Raw genomic sequence first — 23,595 nt, forward strand, 5'->3', positions numbered from 1 at the left:
TCAGAAGGGGAAGCCCGGGGGTGGGGGGCGGGGTGATGGGAGATCCGTTCCGTTGTCACCACCGTCATATCCCTCTGTGGAGGTGAAGAGGTGAAGGATGGAAGGGTGGGGGGGGGGGGGGAGGAGAGGATGGACTCTCCTCCGCTTAGGTAGAGGACTCAGACGGTCCAAGCGCCGCTGGATCGTCCACCGGAGGCAGGGGTAGCTTCGTCCTCATCTCGTGCACAGGGTTTGCAGTGCCAGCAAAATGTCTTCCTGCCTGTACGTAGTAGGTGGCATCGGTTCCGACGGGAGCACCGGCAGCGGTGTGGTGTCCGGCTCCTCGATCTGCCGCTCTTCGCTGGCTCCACCCTCTCTCTCTACGTCCGCTTCGCCAGGATCCTTCCTGCAGTACCTCTCCTCGAACCTCTTGTCCAGGGTTGTCTGGACGATAGACAGCTCGTCCTCGGAAGAGGTATTTGTTACGTTCACCTGGTATCCACTGGGACGCCACCCAGCCCTGGTTGGATGATTTGCACTCTCAAACCCTCTCCCAATCCCTTGGTAAGGTCTCTGGTTAAAGATGCTTTACAGTCTTTATATGCAGCTCTTAGTTCGAATAATAATGTCTTGCTTCTTTCCTCTTAGGTATGGAAAGGTATTTTGGTGTTGTCATGCAGTTTGAAGATGAGCATGGGCCGGTAGACGAAAGTGTGGGGTGCGTGATGCTGTCCGTTGAGTAATGCGCGATGCGCGGTGCTGTTTCGCCTTTTATATTGCTAACCTGTGTCTTTTCTCTCCTTTCAGGTTGCGATGTTCGGTGCCGAGCGCCGTAATGTTCCAGCAATTATACTGACCAGGAGAGGACTACCAGGTAAGAATTGTGTGGATTTCTTCATTCGGGAGGAAACGTGAGTAAACGCTTACTAATGCTGTCTTTCCTTCTCCTCTTTCCAGGAGATGGTATTCCAGGATGTATGCGTTGCCGGATGATGGAGTTCGTACATTCAGGTGAGTGGAACTGAAGTCGGCAATGGACTGAAGACAGGATACTGTCCCAGGTAAGTTTCGTAGTGTTCTTTCTCTCTCTGCAGGTCCTTGGTTTCAGTTAAGATCCATCAAAGAACTGGACATGGTGAGTGTTACGCTGCACACAGCAGAATAACGCAAAGCATGTTCTGCTGTTTGGGTGCGGTTTAAATAGTCTCAGGTAAAGTCATCCAGGAAAAAGAGTCCCAGGCCTGCCACACCCAAAAGACTAGACCGCATACCTCAGTTCCTTGTAACTGAGCTATGTGTGTGCCTCCATGTTGGCTGAACCCCCCTCCCCTCCCCCCCAAGTTAAATAGTCCCAAGTAAATAGTCCCATTCTAATGTTGGTCTTCATGATGGTTATGAGCCTGGCGCCAAAGGTGCCAGGATTGACTCCAAGAGAGTCTTTGATGAGGTTTTAAGGCCTTTGACCTGTCCCTAACTGGAAGGCTGACTTGCCAGTGAGGGCCAGGGGGCAAGGGTCATGACAGTATCTGAGTCCATTTGGACTACTCCACCCCCCCCCACACTTTCTCATCCCGGGTTTCATAGGGGTCTTTCCGATAGGCTGGAAAAACGATTCCCTCCGGGATGGAAGGGAAACTCTAGGCCTGGAGGTAGTCTCCGCAGGCTTCGCCAGGGCAGCCACGACTCCCTCAATTGAGGCCTTATCCGGGTGAATCTGGGCCTTCACGACCTTGGGCGCGTCTGAGGCCTTCACCATGGGGGGAGGGTCACCGCCTCGCTCCCCCTTGGCTTTCTCCGTCGGGACCTGCCAGGCCTTCTCCTGAAGCTTACCCGGGTTCTCAGACTTCCTTTTCACCGAGCCGGAGCATTGGCTCGTGGTTGACAGCGTCGGTGACATTGCGCCCTGCCTGGCAGCCGAGGAGCCCGAACTAACGGCATTCCCAGTGCCCGCGGACTCGCAATGCTTTGCCTTCTGTTGGTCCCCTGAGCGCCCTCAAAGGTCTTAGAAGACCGCTCAGACTTCTTCTCACCTGCTGCTGGGCTTTTCGCCTCCAGCCAGTTAGCGAGTCAAGTATGACGGTCCTTCATGGTCGGGACGGACATGTTCTTGCAGAACGCACAGTCCTCCTCCATGTGCGACTTGTCAGCGTGAAGGCAGTAGAGGCACCGAGAGTGCTCATCTTCCTTGAAGACTTTCTGTAGTCCACATCCTGGGCAGATCCTAAACAGCTTGGATCCAGCTGGCGTCGAGTCCCCTTTGTCCTGGGCCATGTCCATACGGTGTAAGCCTCAAAGATCTTCCAGAATCCTCCAAGAAGTGAAATGCGATGAACACAATCGCCCTTGAGGGGCATATACATTTCCGAAAAAGGTCCCCATTAATCAGAAGATGAAACGGTGGAGCTTGAGGCTCGATTTGACGGAAAAATAAAGAGTAAACTCTTTGAAAAAACGAGGACTCCCAACACTAACATGTGGTAAAAATCTGAAGATGGCTGCCAGAGGAGGCCTTAGGTTGGGGGCATGTTAGGCAGAATTATATGCAGTACCCTTTGGGAACACCACACACAATTAAGACTACAAGTGACAGTACAAATTCACCTTTGGTATAAGCCTCTACTACACAATAAAAGTGGTAGCGATGGCTGAGCAGCCAGACTTATCTCAAGAGAAAGTGAGCAGTATCAATAGTTACACAAAAGGACAGCAATTACTATGATTCAAACAAACACTGACTCAAGGTTTCCGAGTAAAAGAATACACATTTATTTACACATCAGTTGTATAACATTTCACTAAGTAAAGCAGTTTAAAAATCACACTCCTAATACACCACGCCACTCCCAATAGGTTCCAGAGAAGTTAAGCTCACAAAATGAAGTGGGAGCAAAATGCACTCCAGAAATTTAAAAGGGAGGGAAAGACAAAGTTAGGCAGAAATTTAACAGTACCAACAGTTAAGTAAGCAGGGCAATCTAGAAAGAGGAACTACAGCGATAGAATCAAATCAAAAAGGCTTAGGGCCAAAGTCAATAGGACAAAAGTTTTTGCTCAAGATCACACAGTTCAGGGTAGTTTGCGGTTAAGTCTTTGTCAAGGGTTCCGGATGAATTTGGTCGGCAGAAAAGTTAGGTTAAAGAGTAGTGAAGGAAAAGCCCTCGGATTGGAGAAAGATTTCACACACTTTCACCGCAGCTGAACGAAACGAATAATCGGATTTGAACAGTACCTTTCAAATGGAGAAGCATGTAGCTGAGGCGGACGTTCCTGGTAGTTCCCGCAGGCTCACAGTTCCTGAAGCAACTGTCGGACTGACAAGAAGTAGGAAGACTGGAGGGTCCTGCACTCCTTAAAACCCAAGCAGGTTCTGACCTTCCTGGCTATCCGGCCCACTGTAGCTCTGTACAGCGAATTCGACCAGAGGAGGGAGTTCCGGCTTGCAGTTTGGGCAAACTGGTTGGTCCCACCAGCTCAGGGGAAGAAGATTCCTGGAGGTTTTTCTCTGTCGGAGTTCAAGGATTTGGACCTGCAGCAGGGCTTCACTGGGCGGTTCAATCGTGGAAGGGGTCCTCTTCCGTCAACCCCTCGTCGGTTCTTTTGTTCCAGTGGCAACTCTGGCTTTCCAGACCCAGAGACCTGCTTTTTATGCAGTTTTCCCCCATTCACACAGCCTGGCTGTCAATCACACAGCAGGGTGGCTGTCCCGCCGGGACAGTCACCACAGCCAATTGTTTCAGGGTGCAACATGGGTCTCCAAGGAGACCCTGTGCAGGGAGTCCTAAACCCCTCCGTCACATCCTGTCCCCCCCAGACATACAGGCGCCTAAGGCGGGCTTCTGCGTAGAAGCCCGCAAAAAGACTGAACAAAGGAATCAAACCTGGCCCGCAGAGTAAAACACGAGAAAGACTTTTACAAAAAGAAATGGCGAATAAACCCAGCCAGAACCGTAATAAAACATAGATGGTCTAGCAGGTTTAAGTTCGAGGCTACCAAGATAGCCTAAACACCAAGGTTATTTAAGATAACCACAGTAGGAAAAATAGGGTAGTTACCACTGCCACCAGCCAAGTCTTGATGACAAGGGAACAAAACAATGCTCCAAGAGAAACAGACAAAAAGGGTCCAAGGATTAACCCTTTCCAGTACTCCATGTAAGATGGTTTTTACTGGGTCTGTGGTTTTACAGAGGCTAATAAAGTTAATGGCAACTTTATATGTTGTGGGAGACAGTAGTCAGTCCCAGAAAATGGAGTCCGAGTTGGGAAGTCTAAAAGACAACCCTGTGTCACTGCACTGAAGGTGCCGTATGACACAAGGTAAAAAGATGATGCCTGTGGAGTAGGTGAGGCGCCACAGTCTATGAACACAAAAAATGTTAAACACACACAGTAAAACACATGAGTGGGAAAAAAGGCTCACAATCTTACCAGGTGAAAAAATAAATCCTAGACATCCAGCAAAGCTGCTGTGGGACTCCGTAGGTAGGGAAATTAGCCATTCTAGAGAGTTCTCCCCAACAGGGCAGTATGACCCAGAGACCAGTGATTGGTTATTGGTAGAAAGACAGTTCAGAAACTAAACTGAAACTGATTTTTTCTTTTACCAAGGATTCCCAGCTGGACGACTGGGAATATTCATGAGCATGTGATTCCATGCCAGACCCCATGCTGGAGAAATTTAGTATTAAAATTCCTTACATGCATTCCTTTCGAGCCTTTGCATTTTTGTCCGCTAAGGCTTCTCACTTTAAAGACAATCCTACTAGTGGCTATTACATCAGCCCGCAGGGTGAGTGAGTTACAGGCTCTTGTAAGCCTCCTCACACCATTTTCCATGAAGACAAAGTTATACTTAAAGTCAAACCTTCATTTCTACCAAAAATAGTCTGACTTTCACTTGTCTCAAAAAAAGAAATCACATTGCCATCTTTCTATCCTCCCTCTCATGCAAGTAAGAGAGGAATAAAGGCTCCATAGGCTGGACCCAAAAAGGGCTCTCAGCTTTAACATTTCTAGACTGGCAACATTTCAGCAAAGTGACCAACTTTTCATTTTACATAACGGCCACAAATTGGGCCTAGCGGTAACAAAACAAACCTTATCCAGATGGATAATTTAAGCAGTTGGAGAATGTTACAAGTTGGTAGGTAAAGAACCTCCAGATGGGCTAAGGATTCGTTCTACTAAGGGCATGGCGACTTCGACGGCTCTCCAGAGGGGTGTCCCGGTGCAAGATATTTGTGCAGCGGCCACCTGGTTAGATTCCACCTCATCTGGAGGAGTTCTGTTTCCTAAGGCCGTTCTACATAAGGTCCATGAGTGGAATTAACTGGTACTCTCTCCTCCAAATCTTTCACTGTTTTGGGAGTCCATCTAAGATGAGGAATACGTGGGAGGACACAATCCATTCGAAGAACAAGTTACTTACCAACTGTAACGTTCTTTCGATTGGATGTTCCTCCCACGTATTCCTCATTGACCTTCCCAACCTACCCTGCCGTACAGTTTAAGTATTTTACACTCAATGTTCCCAGAGAGCTTACGGTCTAAGGGTACGCATAATCACCTCCTCAGTTGAGGATATTGAAAAAACAGAACTGAAGCCAACGAACGCAGCTCGAGCCTTTTATATCACGGATGACGTTGACACTCTCCAGCAGCCCTCGAGGGACATCAACGCCACATCGAGCACAGCGCCCTCTGGTGTGGAATTTTTTTTTTCCAAAGCAGCAAAGCTGACTATACACATATCTATGATGAGGAATACGTGGGAGGAACATCCAATCGAAAGAACGTTACAGTTGGTAAGTAACTTGTTCTCCTCGCCTCTTCCTCGTCGCAGTGTTGTGGGAATAGTATTCCCTTTTTGAGAATACTGTATCTGTTTGCAATAGGTTTTAAAGGTTAAATAGGTTTCGAAGAGTATGTGCAGCTGGGAAAATTGTCTTTCATAATTTTACAAGGACAGTTAGTTGAGAGTTGGACTTAGGGATGTGACCAAAGCTTTCCACTACTTTCCATGGGTGGAAGAGGGAAGGCACCACAATGGGCCATTAGATTGTTACGAATGAGGGATTCATCCTGAAAGGGGGATACCGCGTCTCGCCCGATGAAGTCAGGAACTTCTCTGATGTGGTCTCTCTCTCTCTTCCCCCCGACCACCATGTGGTCCTCCTCATACAGCCGCTGTCAGGGCCAGGATCAGGTAGCGGCTGCCACCCCCTGGCCACAAGGGCGGCGTTCACCACTGGGAAAACAGCGATGACTCCATCAGACTCATCACACTACAAACGTTAACAGAGCAGGCAGGTGGAATCGAGGGGCAGACACTAGCATACAGTAACTCCCACATTTTATTGGGAGTATTATTAGCCTGAATTTAGGGAGTATAATGGGTACACTGCTTCTCTGGAGCCGAGCATATTGCAGTGTTAAAGATTCCTTTACTTTAATAGATTTATAATGCGCACGCATGGACCCGTAGGCTTTAGGGTGCAGACAGAAAGACAACACAAAACAAAGGCCTTAACAGACTAAAGCTTCAACAGTCGCATAAAAAGCAACCTGCAGTGTTTCCATTAAGTCATTGTGGCATTGGGGTAATGCTATGAAAATCGTTTTTACTCAAATGTACATCATTAGGTTATAACAATTTGATCAGACTTTTCATGCAATTAAAAGGCCCACAGAATCCTCGTCTCCGATTACCAAGTCATCATATTGTCCTGGGGCAAGACTGCCTACCTCAAATTGAACCCATCCAAAACTGGATTCATCCTCATCAGTCCCTCCTGCTAAATAAACTTGTCAACAATGGCTCATTGATATGCACCTAGAAGGATTTGATCTGCATCTCGGATTAAGCAAAATTCTTAGGCTCCACCATTGACAGCAGTTTATCCTTTCAGAACCACAGCCATGAATGTCCAAAAGACATGCCACCAAATGTCCACCCTCTGCCAAATTAAACCCTTCATCCCCCCTCTGAAGGGCTTCCAGACCATAGTGCTTATTTGGGGCCTCGCACATTGAAGGGGGGGGGGGTGATTCCCTCCTGACTGGGCTCCCAGCCGCTCACTTGACTCCCTTAAAAGCAGTCCACCACACTGCAGTACAACTAATTACGGCTGTGCAAAAATGTGGCCGAATCAGCAGTCCTAAACATGGATTTCATCTCCAGGCAAGGATCCTGTTCAAGACTGCATGGATCACCAAAAACGAGTAGCATAGCAGCCTACCTGGTGGCATAAGCTCTTTGTGCAGCAAATTGACCAACCGGCCCCTAATCACAACTCCTCCGTAAAAGGAGGACCCGCAAACAAATCTTAATGCCCCCGCCCCCCCCCTTTCAAAACATGGCTTTTTCAACACCTGCTGTTCAGGGACCCTATCATCTAAAACTCTCTCTTTCTAAATACTCCCCTTCTATAGCCCTCGCTCTGCCTCCAAAAACTCTCTGCGGGTGAGTCGCTTTTCCAAAAAGATTTGGGGGTAGGTAGATCCTTATCCTCTGCAAGGGCCTCCCTCTGGAACAGCCTACCTGCCTCTCTTGTGTCTTGAGCCGCACATCCTTAAGTTCCGGAAACTACTCAAGACATTCCTCTTCTCTTCTCTACCCTTCCCCTCTCCATCCCTTGCTAACCTCCTTTCTCTTCTCTCCCGCTTCCCTCCTTTGTTCTCATCCCCAACCTGTTTAGTCAGCCGACTAGTCGCCTGGTACACTTCCAGAGCCTCATAGGTCCCAGACTCCCCGCCAGTCCTGCACCTGCCTCCGGGCCTCTGCACTCTGCCTTGCATTGCTGCACTCAGAATACGTTCCATGAGAGGGACACCCACTCTGCACTTAACCAGATCCCTGCTGGACCAGGAGCACTTGTCATCCCACCACCCACCCGCCTCCTGTCTTCGTACTTGCACGACATTGAATTTATTAAACCTAGCAGGTTTGTCTGTCCGGTCTTCCTCTATCTCCCCTCCCTAGCTTACTGTGCCTGCATGCATAGGCGCACTGATGACCAACCTTTTTTGCCTTGTACGTTTCCTCTCCACTCCCACTCACCCCCGCACTCTGTCACGCACTTATACCAGTGCATGGCAACGATCTCCCCTTGTTGCCTTTCCGCCTTGAATCACTTTGAATCACTTGTGTAAAGTGTTTTACAAATAAACAATTACAATTACCTGACCAAAGACCTACTAATGGACTTGCAAAGCGCAACTGTACTGCACAACTATTTAATGATGCCAAACCAACCGCTGGCTACACACCCTGTGCAGGGCTCAACCGCTCTCAAGATCGGTCCGTACTTTAAACAAAATACAAATGTGAAGAACAAGAGTAAGCTGCACATAAGCTAGGTTAGGCTATTTAGCTAAATTGGCAATGGCAACTGTACAAAAAATTGTATTATGGAAATAACGCACTTATAACGCACTTTAGTTCTTTATTATAATTCTGAAATTAACACGTTTTATAAAAGAAACGGATGAAAATTGTGAGAATATTTGGAGATGGCTGTTACTTCGAATTTTAGGATCCACAACCAAGTGATGCACATCAGATAAAGGAGAACAACTATAAATGAAGCTTCCTGGAAAAGTGAAATTGGAATTTTTTAATTTGCTATTTTTTTCCTGAAATGCTTTCTGTTTGTGTGGTCAAATTATCACTTTGTGTGGTCTTCCACAGCTACAGTTTCTTGCATTCAACCATGCAAACATTAATAAAGCAAGAACCATGATTACATTTCATTCTTAGAACACCATTTAGCAAAGTGGATCACTTCAGTAGCTGAGTTAAAATACAAATATAGTTCTCAATGTTTACATTTCAACTTTTATTGATCATTACTTATCATTCAGCCTGAAGATCTTTGCATACAAAAAGACACTCAAACTGCGCATAGAAGCCATTGCTCCTGTGCCACATACAAAAATAACAAAAAAGGACTCATCGACAAATTCATCAGCAGCTGAAAACGTCCAGTATAGATATTGAACTGCACAATGCTAGGGGGATCCTGTAGCTAGCCAAATAGTTCTGTTCAGGTCCACTCACAGAACCGGCTTGGTAAATTGCATAATTGAGACCGATTTCAAGGACACAGCCGGCTAATTCGCTAATCCACCATATTTGCAACAAGAAAGCGCACTGCCAAGACAATCAGACACTCACATTTGTGGTGGACAAGTCCAGACACTCAGATAGCAGCATAACTTGGCAAAATAGTCAATGAATAGAAAGAGCTGTTAAGTTGTTAACGTTTAGTAAATGAAATTATATAGTCCAGATGGGACAGACCGGGGGAAATCATGAGCGAGCACCATGGTAGGGAATACTAGAAAGTAGACCAAATAATTGAGTTGAAAAGCAGTACTGTCAGTGGTAGTCCTTTTTCTTCAAACTTTCTTTATTATTTCAAAATACCAAACACACAAATGACTAAGCAAATCCCCTACCTCCCACCACCCAAACCCCCAACTGCAGACTCACAACTTTGCCATCCCAGAGCACAACCCATTCAGTGTCCATTTTTAATACCTCCTTAAGCCACCTTTACACTGTCCCATGTTGTCCATCATATACACAGGATATTCCCCCAATAGCGTACGTATTCCACCTCCCTCTCAGCCGTCTGGAGCGGAATCAGGGGAGCAAACCGCCAGCACCATATCCATTCGATATTGTCTATAGGGGGCCCAGTAATCCAACGGCCGACTTGCACCTGGAAGTGTTGAAGCGAACATGGCTTCCCGTTGTTCACATAAGTCCATACAGTCCAGCTATTTAGCGAAGGTGGGAGGGGGGGGAGTTTTACCCCCCATGCTCTAGCCACAAGATATCTAGCCATCACAGATGCCATACCCAGCAGTCTTTTTCCAGTACGGGTACCACCCTCAATCAATGCCAAAAGCCACATTTCACGAGAATATTCATACATCGATGGCAACATCAACGACATAGCCTCTTCAATGTTCCCCCAGAAAGTCCTAAGCCTTGGGCAGCTCCAACACACGTGATAGAAGTCTGCCCGCTCTGACCCACATCATTTACATGCTGAGGAATGCTCCGGAAAGCATCTACTAAGAGCGAGCGGAGTGTGGTAGGCCTGGTGTATGTAGTGGATGAGCCTATACCGGAAGTTCAGCGAGATATGTCGAGTTTGTGTGCAAATATGCTTCCATTGCTCCTCCCCCAGTACCTTCCAAGAGCAGCCTCCCAATTGGTCTTGACAGAGCTCTCGCATCACCCTCCCCTCCCATACCAGCTTATAGATAGTAGATACTACCTTTACAGATGATGCGGGGCAGACTATGGAGCACAGAGCAGGTTGGCGACGCGGTGCTTGTGGGAAACTCTGCCATTTAGCCTTGAGAATACTCTGCAGCCTATAGTACTGAAGCAAGGTCACTGCATCCTTACCACCCCTAGCCACAAGTTCGTCCCACAGTATAAACCTCCCATCCAGCACCAAATCCCCCAGGGTTTGTACTCCAAGCGCCTGGAACCCCTCCTTAAAGGATCTCTCAAACATAAGCGGAATCCCTATTAGATTATACACTGGCAGCTCAGGTACACAATGCGGATCGGATTGCAATAGGTTGATCCTTTCCCAGGCCCTACAGGTAATCTCCACCGGCTGAACCTCCCCCTCGGCACCGCATCCCCGTTAACCCACAGCATACCCAAGAGTGGATGGATGAGCCAGAGCCATGACCAACCTAGCATGTGGAACGCAAGGGGCCAGAGGATCCCAACCAGATATATATTGCACCTGTGCTGCTAAATAATAAAGATATACATCAGGGTATTCCAAGCCCCCTCCCCCGTACGGTCTAGTGAGAGTAGCATACGCGATCCTATCCTGCTTGCCCGCCCACACCAATTTTGTCATTAATTTCTTAATACGAGCCCAATAACTAGCAGGGGGCCATATCTGTAAATTATTATAGACGTAAAGAAGTCTGGGCAGTATCATCATTTTTGCCAAGGCGATCCGAGCGGCCTGTGACAAAGGGAGCTGTATCCACATCTCAACTTTCTGTTCCAAGCTCTCTAACAGACGAAGGTAGTTATCTTTATATAGCTTCTCCTTGACCATGGACACCATAATACCAAGGTAACAGATACCATCCGGACACCACCGAAATTCCTCACTCACATCCACCCTCTGAACCACCGGGGTCAGAGGGAGCACCTCCGACTTCTCCCAATTAATCCTAAGTCCAGACAGTTCCCCAAACCTAGCCACTTCCTGCATCAATGGGGGCAAGTTCTGGTGCGGATGCTTAACATAGAAAAGAACATAGTCAGCATACAAAGATATAATGGACAGGTGTGTGTGTATGCATATATACCCCTCTAGGCATGAGAAATAACACCGGGGAAAAAGGACAACCCTGCCTCGTGCCTCGTGAGGGATAGATCACTGCTGAGACTAGGCCATTAGTGAATACCGCTGCCCTAGGCGCAGAGTACAGGAGCTTAATCCACTGAATATACCCGAGACCCAGGCCAGACCGCCGAAGGACTTCAAACAGAAAAGGCCACTCTACCGAATCAAACGCCTTTTCAGCATCCAAGGCGGCCACTACCATCGGAATGTCCGGGTTAACGTTATGCATCAGGGTGATTGGGCGCCGAAGACAGTTGAGTAGACCGCCCAGGATAAATCCCGCCTGATCTGGTAATACCAAGGCAGGCATATGAGGAAGTAACCGCCTAACGAGAACCTTGGCCAGGATTTTATTGTCTGTTCATAAGCGAGAGCGGTCGGTAAGATGATAAACGCTGGGGGTCCTTCCCGAGCTTCAACAGTACAGTGATCAGAGCAGATCTGGTGGACTCGGGAAGAATACCGCTGGCCATAGCACAATCATACATAGCCAGGAGATGGGGAGTAACCAAGTCTATGTAGGCCTTATAAAATTCAGCCGTGATGCCGTCTATACCCAGAGCCTTCCCGTTGGGGAGCGACTTTATAGCCTCACAAACCTCTTCTTCCGTGATGGGCTTGTTAAGAGCGCCATCCTGTTCTGGATCCAGCCAGCCTAAGGCCACTTCATCCAAATACTGCAGTAACGCATCATGAGTGGGCAGCGACCTATATAACTGTTTATAATACCACCAGAACCTCTCATTTATCCCCTCTACATCCCGTACACAAACCCCATTGCCGCCCTCTATTTCAGTTATACAGATAGATGACGCTCTTTCCGAATAGCCCATGCCAACATCTTAGTAGGTCTATCCCCTTCCCCATATTTCACTGATTGTATTGGATCCCCCAGGTATCTATCCTCACCAATCGCCAACTCCTGCAGCCTCTCCCTAAATCGCTTCAGCTCCCTGCGAAGTTCAGGAGTATCCCGGGTGCTCTGCTTCATTTCACCCTCCCTGATCTCACCCTCTAGCTTCCTCATGGACCTTCTAATGGTTTTCTACACTCCCCCTTCCTTAGAAATACAGCCCCCCCCATATATAGACTTCAAACGCTTCCCACACTACGCCTGGTTCTGGGACTGACCCTACATTGGACTGAAAAAACCTGTCAAGATCTTTCTCTACCTCAGACCCAAATACCCCATCTTGAAGCGCAGCCGCGCGGAATCGCCAACACAAGGAATTAGGTGAACATGCCAAGAAGTTGAACTTGACCACCACAGGAGTGGTCCGACAAGGGTCGGGGCAGAATACGTGCCTTGGAGGCTGCACCCAACATGCGCCCGGAGGCAATCACGTAATCTATCCTAGTCGAGCTCCCAGGTACTCCCGAATAGAACGTAAACTCCTTATCAGTGGGATGCAACTTGCCCCATACATCATGCAAATCATGAGTCAATACAATATTATTCCATGCGCTAGCCGCATGTGGCAGGTTCCGCTGCATCGACATGGCTATGTCCATATCTAGTGCGAGTGCCATATTAAAGTCACCAGCCCAGACCGTGTCATACCCAGGAAATTTATGGAAATGACTTGCACACGCATGAAAAAACTCTGGAGAATCCATGTTTGGGGCACACACATTCACAACCAGAAGCTTCAACACCATCACTTCCCCTGCCAGTATTACCTCATCCAATATCTGATCATGAAATCTGTATTGCAGCGACCTATGTATGCATGTAGCAACTCCCCTGGAATGAGAAGAATAAGACGAGGAGTACCTATGAGAGCCCTCAACCCGCCAAGTTCGGAGGTGCAAAGCCTCTCGCAAGATGGGTCTCCTGAAGACAATCTATTCACCCCATGATTCCTACAGTAATCACCGCCACACTGTTCCGGAGGCTACTACTTGTTGAAGCCAAAACCAAACATCCAATTTATAAGAAGCAGACCACTCTTTCCCGCATCAAAAACAATGAACCCTGATACAGCCTTTCCTATACCAATTACTTTCCTCAAGCAACCCACCATAGACCAATTTACCACATGATCAACCCCCTCCCGGTTGCTAGCCCCTGCAAGCAAAGTCGGAGCCCCCCACCCCCAACCAACAACACAGGTAGCCCACAACAAAACTCCCCTCACCACCCCGTCCCACCCATGCCAGAAACAACAACCTACTAGCACTGCAACCCCTCCCCCCTACCAACCAAACCCAACATACACCGCAGCATCTGCGTTAACTGGGGCACTGGGGGCAACCCAAGCGCTCCTTATGGCAACGACCTACAAACACCATATCCTCCCCACATCCCCCGCCACTCCAAGTTGAGTCATGCAATAACCTCCCACATATATGCAAATTCCCATGCTGCAGGATATCAAAACCGTATCAAGCTGGGCGACCCCTTAGACTCCGGCAAATTCCTCGCAAATTGTTCCGCAGCCTCTGGTGCAGTAAAACACCACTGTCCCATTGTGCTGCACTCGCAACTTGGCCGGGTACATCATAGATTATTTCCTTAGGCCTCAGGATACTCTTGGCCACTTGGAAGGATTTCCTTTGATCCTGAACTGTCGGACTGCAATCTGGGAACAGCCGTATGGTGGAGCCACCCCCCCCCCCCCCCCCACTTGCAGCTCCCCTTTCTCTCGAGCTGCTCGCAATATAGTGTCTCTATGGCGGTAACAAAAGATTCTCGCAATGATAGGGTGTTCCGGGGCACCCGGGGGCGGTCTGGCTGCTGAAGAACGATGGGCCCGGTCCACCATATACATATTGGACAGCAAAGGATTGTCAAGCACATCGAGCAACAATTATTTCTCCAGGTTATCAATTTGTGTACACTCCGGAACACCCACAACCCTAATGTTGTGCCTCCTCGAGCGCCCCCCAAATCCTCATTCTTGGCCGCCATCTTCTTCACTACTTGCTGTGGACTGGAGACCTCGCGCTGAAGGACCGCCACATTATCTTCAGCGGTCCCAATTCTCTGCTCTGCCTCCTCCATACGCCTACATAGTTTCTCGATTTGCACCGCAGAGATATCCACCTTGCAAGTGAAGGCGTCTATTTTAGCCCCAAACGTGTCCGTGCTCCCCTTAAGTGCCAGCAGGGTCGGATTCAGGGCGGCCATAGCCACCTGTTCAGTAGCCGGCACCCATGACGTGGCAGCCGGGGCCTGGGCCAGGTCTGCGCGGGCGAACATATCCATTCTTCCCTGCTTCTTCCGATTGCCCATACCTCCTAGGCAGGGCACAGCTGACAGTCCTTCACCCCGGACTGCTGTATACCCGAGCCATCACCTTACTGGGGCTGTGCCTAAGCGTACTTGCGCCACCAATCAGGATACATCATAAGACGCTCGCCTTGCCCCAAACGAAGACGCCCACCACTGTCCAGTCCCCATTGGCACTCCAAGTTGTTCCGCACAACTCTCCCTGCTGTCCAGGATATCCAACAGGAGGCAGAGCACCTACCAGGGCCTACCCCAATTCTTAGGGCAGTTGTTCCTCTTTCAATACAGAACGTTATATGGGTGCCAGTCCTGCCACTAATTCACCAATCCATCACCAGCCGCCTGTCCATGCAATGTGGCTTCCCGCAGTACCACTGCTCCCCCTCAGCCAATGATCACCGCTTCAAGCAGTTATGAGGGCCTCCCCACCATCGAATATTTGTCTCTATGGTTCTTTACCCAACAGCCATGCACTGAACACATTCACTACCAGAAACAAGTGCTAAATGGGAGGCATAGTTCAAAGATTATCACTTTAGTTCAATTACCTCCTCGCTCAGAGCAATGGCTGTGTAATGTGGCCTGTAGGCACCCGGAGTCTACTATCCTATCGCTTTAAGAGTCCTGCTATCTGAAGCTCCATGGATATAATGCTCCTCTGTGTATTAAGGGCCCACCTCTAACAGCACTCTGCCCGTGAAGACGCTCCACTACTCTCCTCCGTCCAGGCAGCCAGCAAATGCCCGCCTGCAGGCCTGGGAAAAAAAAAAAAAAGGTCCGCCTCAGATCCTCACCTCGTACTGGTCGCCTCGTACTCCTCGCCGGCTCCCCTGCAGTGTTATGCCACCAGACACATATCCACTTCTCCTGAGCCCACTCCAGCTGCCCTCCCGGCACACGGGTCAGTTGCAGTCTCTGCGCCGCCGTCCAGACAGCCAGTACTTGCTGGTCCCTCCCAGACATTCACCCGCCGAGGCCGCCGCGCTCTCTGCACCAGCTCCGCGGCAATATTAGCTCCTTCCAGCCACTCCGGAGCCTGCTCCAGCCACCTCCTGACACACAGAACAGTCACTTTCACCGCGCACGCCACGGCCCGACGAAGCTGGGGAGACTACCCTTCCCCCCACACACCTCCGCCTTTGGCCGCCACTCCGCTCCCCTCAGCCACAGCCTCTAAAGGGGGAATTTTCACCAGAGTCCCAATAACCACCTGCTTGGGAGATCAAGAGGCACGTTCCCACTGCGTCTGAGTGACGAGGACAGGGGAGACAGGATATTAAAGGAGGATAAATGAAGGTCGTTAACGGAGCTTTTCAGGCAGCCGCTATCTTGGTAAACTGCGCAACAGCGTCCCTAGTCAGTGGTAGTCCTTACCTCCTTAGGTTTGGTGTCCCGGCGGTGAAGACGTAAGGCCTGTCCTTCCAGGTAGCCACTGTGCAACCCAAGTGTAGATAACAGGTGGGCACTGAGGCCACCTAGAGAGCCAGGTCTCAGGGAAAAAAACCTTGAGGGGGAAAGAAAAAAAAGAGAAGGAAAGGATTCTCCCAGGAAGACAGAGGTTCAGTGAAGTCTCCACAAAGTGTGTAACAGAGGAGCGTCCAGGGAACCACTCATGAAGAGAACAACTGCAGTAGAAGCAGATCTGTGGGAACAATGGGCAGTGGTCAATGAGGGGGGGGGGGGGTACAGCTGACTAAGCAGTCAACGGGACAGGCCAGCCACAGAGCGGGCGAACCCGCAATGGACAAGCGAGGGAGGGTCACCTGGGTGGAGGGTCCTTGGGATTGGAGAGAGGGTGCTGGAGTGGCGAGACATGGTATTCCCCACCCCCCTTTCCTGATAGACACCCCTCCTTCCCCCAGCCTTTATGGGCTATGTCCACTCATGCCCCATCTTTAAGAGCAGTAAAGGCCAACCAAGTACTGAGAAGAGGAAGCGGCAACTGGGAGCAATGCACACTTCAAACACCACTCCAGTATTGAGAGCAATAAGAGAGGTGTAAGCATACAGTACTGAAGGTCAGGGATATCCCGCTAATTGGGCTCATTAAAGCCAGGCAAATCAAGTCAACAGCACACACCTGAAACCCTTTAATAGGGCTCAGGTGTATAAAAGAAGGAGAAGCAACCATGTGCAAGGAGAGGAGAGAATCTGCCGTGTTGGGACAAGACCGGGAAGTCGAGATTTTGGCAACAATCCTGGGAAAAATGCAAGAGGGACTTTGCAGGACCAAGAGCCTTCATACTGGAAGGCGGGCAGCATGCGCTGCCGTACAGCAGAGGAACGCGAAAAGCTGTGCGGTCCCAAGCCCGGGTGCAGCTGGAGCTGCGGAAGCTGCCGGGACCAGAGAGGTCGCGGACCACGTGTAGAGCAGAGAAGACAGTGTTCGTGCAGAAACTTACCCGCCGAACTGGCGCTCTGTTTTCCATTCAGGGAGAAGACCAAGCAGGAACAGTGGAAGCCGCTGGGTGGAGCTGCGAAGACCCGGTAAGTGTCAGAGGACACTGGGGAGACCAGAGTGATCAGAAAGGACAGCAAATAAGTAACAGTCCACGAGCACAAATAAATGCTACATCATATTGAATAACCAATTTATTTATTGTTCATTTGTAAGGCGCTTATACAACAAGACAGACATACATTACTCACCATAATGGTATTTCTGATGATTAATCTGTTTAGATTCACATGATGTGCATCTAGTCCAACATCTAATGGTAATCGTGGAGTATTGCATCTTTTTTTTCGAAGATCTAAGGGGACGTCGTCTTGGGCGGGACTGTAACACTATCCCCCAACGTGACGTGTAGTATATCCAAAATCCCTCACGCATGGAGGTCCCACCGTTTTTTTTTCTGCTGTGAGGGAGACTTCTAGTTTGCGTGAGCGAGTACCTAAGAGAGAAGCTGTAAGAAGTCTATGTTCCTTCTACTCAAAGAGGGCAAGGGTGGGCGCTCGAAAATCTGAGCAGATACAATCATCAGAAATACGATTACAGTGAGTAATGTAGGTCTTCTGATGCTTGTGGATCTGCTTAGAATCAGATGTTGCGCATAGACTAGTGAGCAGTATGCAGAGATGGTGGTGGGATGTGTGAAGGAACAGTAGCAAAGAGATGTCTTAGCGCTCCATGTCCCACCTGAGAATCAGACCTAGAGTATGTATCTAGGCAATAGTGTTGTGTAAAAGTGTGCACAGAACTCCAGGTTGCTGCTTTGCAAATTGAATCTAGAGGAACATTTGCAATGAATGCTATGGTAGCACCCGAGTTGAATGAGCTCCAAGCGTTAAGGGTAGATCTCTATTGGAAAGAGAGTAACAGAGTGATGCAGTTTACGATCCACTTGGAAATAGCTGACTTCGAGAGACAGGGTCTCCTGCTCTACCAGCTGCCACTGATGCAAAGAACTGGTTTGTTTTTCTTAGTGGCTTTGTCTTTTTCAGATAGTAAATTACTACTCTCCTCACATCTAGTGTCTGGAGGCTCCTTTCTGCCAAGTTATTGGGGTTTTGGAAGAAGGTGGGCAGTTCTATGGACTGGTTTACATGGAACTTGGAGATGAATTTTGCCGCAAAGCCTGGGTGTGTGCGCAAAACCACCTTGTCCTTGTGAATCGTAACAAAGGGGTCCTGAACTGAAAGGGCCTGCAGTTCACTAACTCTCCTTATAGAGGTGATGGCCACTAGGAAGGCAGTCTTGTAAGTGAGTGCCTTAAGGCTAGCCTTGTGCAATGATTGAAAGGGGGGTCCTGCCATGCATCTCTGGGGGAGTCAAAGATGCCTAAACTCTAGGACTTCAGGAGCCAGGCTAAGTTGAGTGATATATGATATGATATGGCATTTGTAACGCGCCTCTACACAAGGGTTTCAAGTGTTTCAAGGCGCGACGAGGCAGCGAGGGGGGAACAAGGGAAGACAGACAACGATCCTACTAGGCCAGGTGTCATTCAGATCGCGCAAGTGCAGGGGTAGGGGGGGGAGGGAGAAAGTGCAAGGGGAGGGGAGGGGGGAAAATGCAGTACAAGGTAAGTAGAATAAAATAAATAAGGGCCAGGTGGTGGCAAGTGCAAGGAACGGGGGCTGTAGGGATACAGAGACAGTCACGCAGTGCAGGGGTTGCCAGGGAGGCAGTGCAAGTGGAGAGTGGCTGGGCCCAGGACCGAGGTCGGCGAGAGTGGCCCAGTTGCAGATTCGGTGCAGATTCAGCGAAGAATTAGCAGGGGAGAGGGAGAGAGAAAGCAGAAGCAAAGAGGAAGGTTTTGAGGTGCTTCCGGAACCGTAGATGGTTCTCCTCAAGTTTCAGGGAGGCAGGAAGGCTGTTCCAGAGGGAGGCCCCTGCCGCGGAGAGAGAGATCTACCCCCAGCTCGTTGCTTCGAGAAGCGGCTGACCCTGAGGGAGTTGGAGACAGATGAGCGAAGGGCTCGGGAAGGAAGATATTTAGGAAGAGAGAGTTGAAGGTGTTTAGGCCCCAGGCCCCAGAAGGCCTTGTGGACAATGCAGAGGGTTTTGAACTTTATCCTCGCAGCCACTGGGAGCCAGTGTAGAGACTTCAGTCCTGGAGAGATACGGTGCCTAGGCTTGAGGCCAAGGACAAGTCTCGCAGTTCTGTTCTGGATGAGTTGCAGAGGGCGGAGAGTGGAGGCAGGCAGATTAAGATAGAGGCCGTTACAGTAGTCCAGCTTTGAGAGAACCAGGGCTTGTGAGACAGTGAGCTTCTGGGGGAAGGAGAGGAAGGGCAGAATACCTCCGAGGAGGTGCAGCTGGTAGTGTGACTTCTTAGAGACGTCAGATATATGAGGAGAGAAGGAGAGTGTGGAGTCGAAGATAACCCCGAGGTTTTTTGCCGTGCAGGTAGGAGCAGGAAGAGGGCCAAGAGAGGCCGGAAGAGAGCTGCAGGGAAGGAGGGAGTGGGTGTGCCGATGAGTAGAATCTCAGTCTTACTGGCATTAAGGCAGAGGTCATTGGCGGCACACCATTCCTGGATAGCAGACACAGTCAGAGATGAGGGAAGGAGAGGAGGAGGCCGAGGGTAGCCTGAAAATGAGCTGGGTATCGTCCGCATAGCACTGAAAGTTGGGGCAGAGAGGGGCGATGCGGTGGGCAAGGAGTGCCAGGTACTGGTTAAACAGCCAGCGGGAGAGATTTGATCCCTGGGGGACACCACAGGTGGAGAAAAAGATGTCAGAGAGGAAGGACCCCAGTTGGACCTGGGAGGGTCGATTGGAGAGGAAAGAGGTCAGCCACGCCAGAGCCTGACCAGTGATACCCAGGTTATCACGGAGACTGTTGAGCAGGATGGCATGGGTTGAGATTGTCAAAGGCAGAAGAGAGATCGAGCAGAATGAGAACACACGGAGTGTTGGAGTCAAGGTTCAAGAGTAGGTCCTCACGGATGTTCAGGAGAGCAGCTTCCGTGCTTCTGGCAGCTCTGAAGCCAGATTGATGGTCATGAAGACTGCCAACAGACTCAGCATGGAGGTTAAGCTGGGAGATGGCCAGTTTCTCCAGGAGCTTTCCCAGGAAGGGAGTGATGGAGATTGGGCGATAGTTAGCCGGGCAGGAGGGGTCAGAAGAGGGTTTAAGAAGAGGGTGCACAAGGGAGTGCTTAAGGGGGGATGGGAAGACTCCAGAGGCGAAGGAGTGGTTGCAAAAGTCAGCCAGGGCAGGAGCCAGGGAGTCGATGTGGTCCTTGATAGTTTTGGAGGAACAGGGGTGAACCTGTTTAGACGAGACTTTCATAGATCGGACTTGTCTGGAAACCTCGTCAGCAGAAAAAAGGGGAAAGGCAGAGAAGGAGGGAGGAGGGGTGGCTGTAGAAGGGCCAGAGGAAGAGCCAGGAAGAGAGAGAGGGAGGGAGGTGATAGGAGGAGAGTGAGGCCAGGATGTCCTGAGTTTTAGAGATGAAGTGAGAGGCCATTGCAGTGCAGAGGGCCTGGGAGGGAACAGGAGAGGTAGAGACTGCAGCAGGGTTGACAAGCTCCTTGCAGATTTTAAAGAGTTCGGCCGAGTTGTTAGATGCCGCAGAGATGCAGGCTTGGATAAGGGCTCTCTTCTTGGAGAGAACGGAGAGACGGTATTGCCTTTGGAGCAGGCGGCAGGCCAGTTTGTCAGAGGATGAACATGAAGCACGCCATTTCCTCTCTGCCACCCTGCACTTGCGTTTAAGGGTGATGAGCTCCAAGTCATACCAGGAGTTACATTTGGCTTTGGGCTTCAGGAGGATTCTCATGACAGGGGCAAGGATATCAAGAGTATCAGATATAGCAGAGTGGCGCATGGAGAGGGCAGTGTCAGGGTGGGAGTCAGCCGAAGGGGGAGGGGGAGGCGAGGGGGGTGCTAAGGTGGCAGCGAAAGCCTCAACTGACACACGCTTCATGGGTCGGATGACCGAGAAGGTGGGTGGCAGTGATGAGGGTGGCTTTGCCTGTGGGGTAGGGAGGGTGAGGTGGGAGGATAGGAGAAAGTGATTACTCCAGGAGAGAGGAGTGAAGAGAGGGACGGAGAGGGGAAGGTCAGAAGAGATCAGAGCATCAAGAGTGTGCCCTGCAGAATGAGTAGGCCCAGACGGGAGAATAGAGCGTGAGAGAGAGTCGCAGAGGTCACGAAAGAGTCCCGTGGGGGGACAGGAGACATCCAAGTGGATGTTGAAGTCACCAAGAAAGAGGAGTTGAGTGGTTGAGGACAGGAGTGAGGAGGAGAGGTCAGCCCACTCAGAGAGGAAGGAGGAGATTTGACCAGGTGGCCGATAGATAGTAGCCACGGTAAGGGAATGGCTAGTAGAGAGAGAGAGAGACGGCAGACCAGGCATTCAAAAGAGGAGTAGGACTGCGTAGGAGTGACAGTGGCAGGAATCCACTCAGGGAAGATAAGGGCTACACCCCCCCTGCACGGATGGGCCTGGGCACGGAGAGGATCTTGTAGCCTTCAGGTAGGAGTGTGTCAAAGCTGGTGACAGAGCTGGCCGTGAACCATGTCTCAGTGAGAGTCTTGGGGCTTGGATGTAGTGTCCGTGCCTAATCTAGTTGATGGCAGTTTCCTGGGGGGCGAGAATAACTTCGTCATGAGATGGGAGAACCAAGGCTGGTGGCCCCACATAGGGGCCACCAGTATAATCGTGACTGGTGTCTGCTACATCTTGTGCATTATCCGGTTGAGAAGGGGAATCATGTAGGGCAGGCGGGGGTTGGCGGGGGGTGCAAATCTCCCAGACCATGTTATCCAGAGACAGTTTCCCCTCAGAACTGTTCTGTGGATATATGGAGGCGTAGCCTGGGCATTGGGCAATTTCCAGAGTGGCGAATAAGTTGATCTCTGGAAGCCCCATTCTACAAAAATGTAGAGTAAAATGTACTCTTGTAGCCGCCACTCGTGCTCTACGGGAAGGGGGCAATCTCTGCTCAGTAGGTCTGCCACAAGATGGAGTTCCCCTGGAACATGTGTTTGAGTGCCCACTTCCAGATGTTCGGAGACAGTCTGCATAGCCCTAGGGAGTGAATGCCCTCTTGTTTGTTCAAGTAGTACATGGCTGTGGTACTGTGTGTGAGGAGTGAGGACTAGAAATCTTCCACTGGAGAGGTCTGTAAAGCCTTCAGGGCCTCGATAACTGCTAGCTGTTCCAACAGGTTAACGTGATTGGATACTACTGCTGGAGATCACATGCCGTACGCTGTCTGTTGAAGGAGGCAAGTCCCGACCCAGACACATGAGTCTGGTGAGAGCGGCTTCTACTGCAGGGGGTGGTGAAGGGTTTTTTTCCCTGCAGAAGGTTCTCCCTCGACCACCACTGCAGAGACTGAATGAGGGCTGTCGAGACAACCACTTGATCGTCCCATTGGCCTGACACCATTGGCTTTAGAGACACTCTTGGATGGGCACATGCGCAGAGTATGAGGAACTAGGAAGACGCAGGAAGCCATCATCCCCAGCAGCCGCATGGGTATGCGTACGGTCACCTGGTGACTGGCTACATAGTGAGTGATTTGGAACAGCATGTTCGAATTAGAGACCCCAGAAACCGTTTGACTTGGCTGGGGGACAAGCTGGATTTCTTTTCATGGATAGAGAATCCTAGGTTGAAGAGGAGATCTACGTCTTCATTTGTCTAGCATGTTCCGCACAAATCCCCGGTGATGAGCCAGTCGTCAAGGTAGGGATGGACTGCCTGCGCAGGTGAGCTGCCAGTACCTTTGTGAACACCCTTGGGGCTAAGGCAATGCCAAAGGGGAGACCCTTGAACTGATAGTAGGTGTCCTCTATCATGAACCTGAGGTACTCTGTGTACTGGCAACATTGAAATATGAAAGTATGCATCGTTCATGTGCAATGTAGCCATGTAATCCCCTGCTGCAGCACTGGGATTATCTCCTGAAGAATTGTCATCCTGAACTTTAGAGGTTTGACATACTTGTTCGCAGGGCGCATGTCTAAAACAGAGCGCATGGTGAGATCCGTTTTGGGTAAGTACAATGAACAAGGTACAAGTTACTTACCTGTTCTCCAGCATGGGTCTGGCATGGATTCACATGCTCATGAATATTCCCAGTCGTCGGGCTCCTCGGTAAAGAAAAAATCATTTTGTTTCGTTTCTGAACTGTCTTTCTACTAGTAACCAATCACTGGTCTCTGGGTCATACTGCCCTCAGCCAATGACTGCCCCCTACCTAAGTCCCTCCTCTAGCAACCATCTTCAGATTTGGTAGCACGTAAAGTGCCAGTAGGACCAAATGAAGAGCCGCAGAGGGGTAGGAGGGAGGGTTCGCATGTGAATCCATGCCAGACCCAGGCTGGAGAACAACAGTTACAGGTAAGTAACTTGTTCCTTCTCCAGCATGGGGTCTGGCATGGATTCACATGCTCATGAATATAAGAATACATAGCTGTACACACATGCACAACCACGGGAGGTGGCAAGGCTCAACATTAAGCAATACATCAACTCAACATTAAGCATCTCTTACCTCCTCACCAGGCTCACCTTAAGCAAACAT

At 49.9% G+C, this 23,595-nt stretch overlaps 1 protein-coding gene across 3 annotated transcripts in view; it reads right to left on the reverse strand.

Moving 5' to 3' along the window:
* STYX (serine/threonine/tyrosine interacting protein) overlaps positions 1-23,595 on the reverse strand; it is a 984,080-nt gene that overhangs the window by 814,464 nt on the left and 146,021 nt on the right. Inside the window, exon 3 of one of the 3 annotated variants that reach the window (XM_069637584.1) lies at positions 17,010-17,111. The exons of the other annotated variants lie outside the window; for them this stretch is intronic. Within the exon in view, the coding sequence (XP_069493685.1) occupies positions 17,010-17,036 (27 nt within the window). The 5' untranslated portion in view covers positions 17,037-17,111. The remainder of the gene's footprint in view (positions 1-17,009; positions 17,112-23,595) is intronic. 3 annotated transcript variants of the gene reach the window in all.

Source organism: Ambystoma mexicanum, chromosome 14 (assembly GCF_040938575.1).
Source record: "Ambystoma mexicanum isolate Mex_15411 chromosome 14, UKY_AmexF1_1, whole genome shotgun sequence".
Lineage (NCBI taxonomy): Eukaryota > Metazoa > Chordata > Amphibia > Caudata > Ambystomatidae > Ambystoma > Ambystoma mexicanum.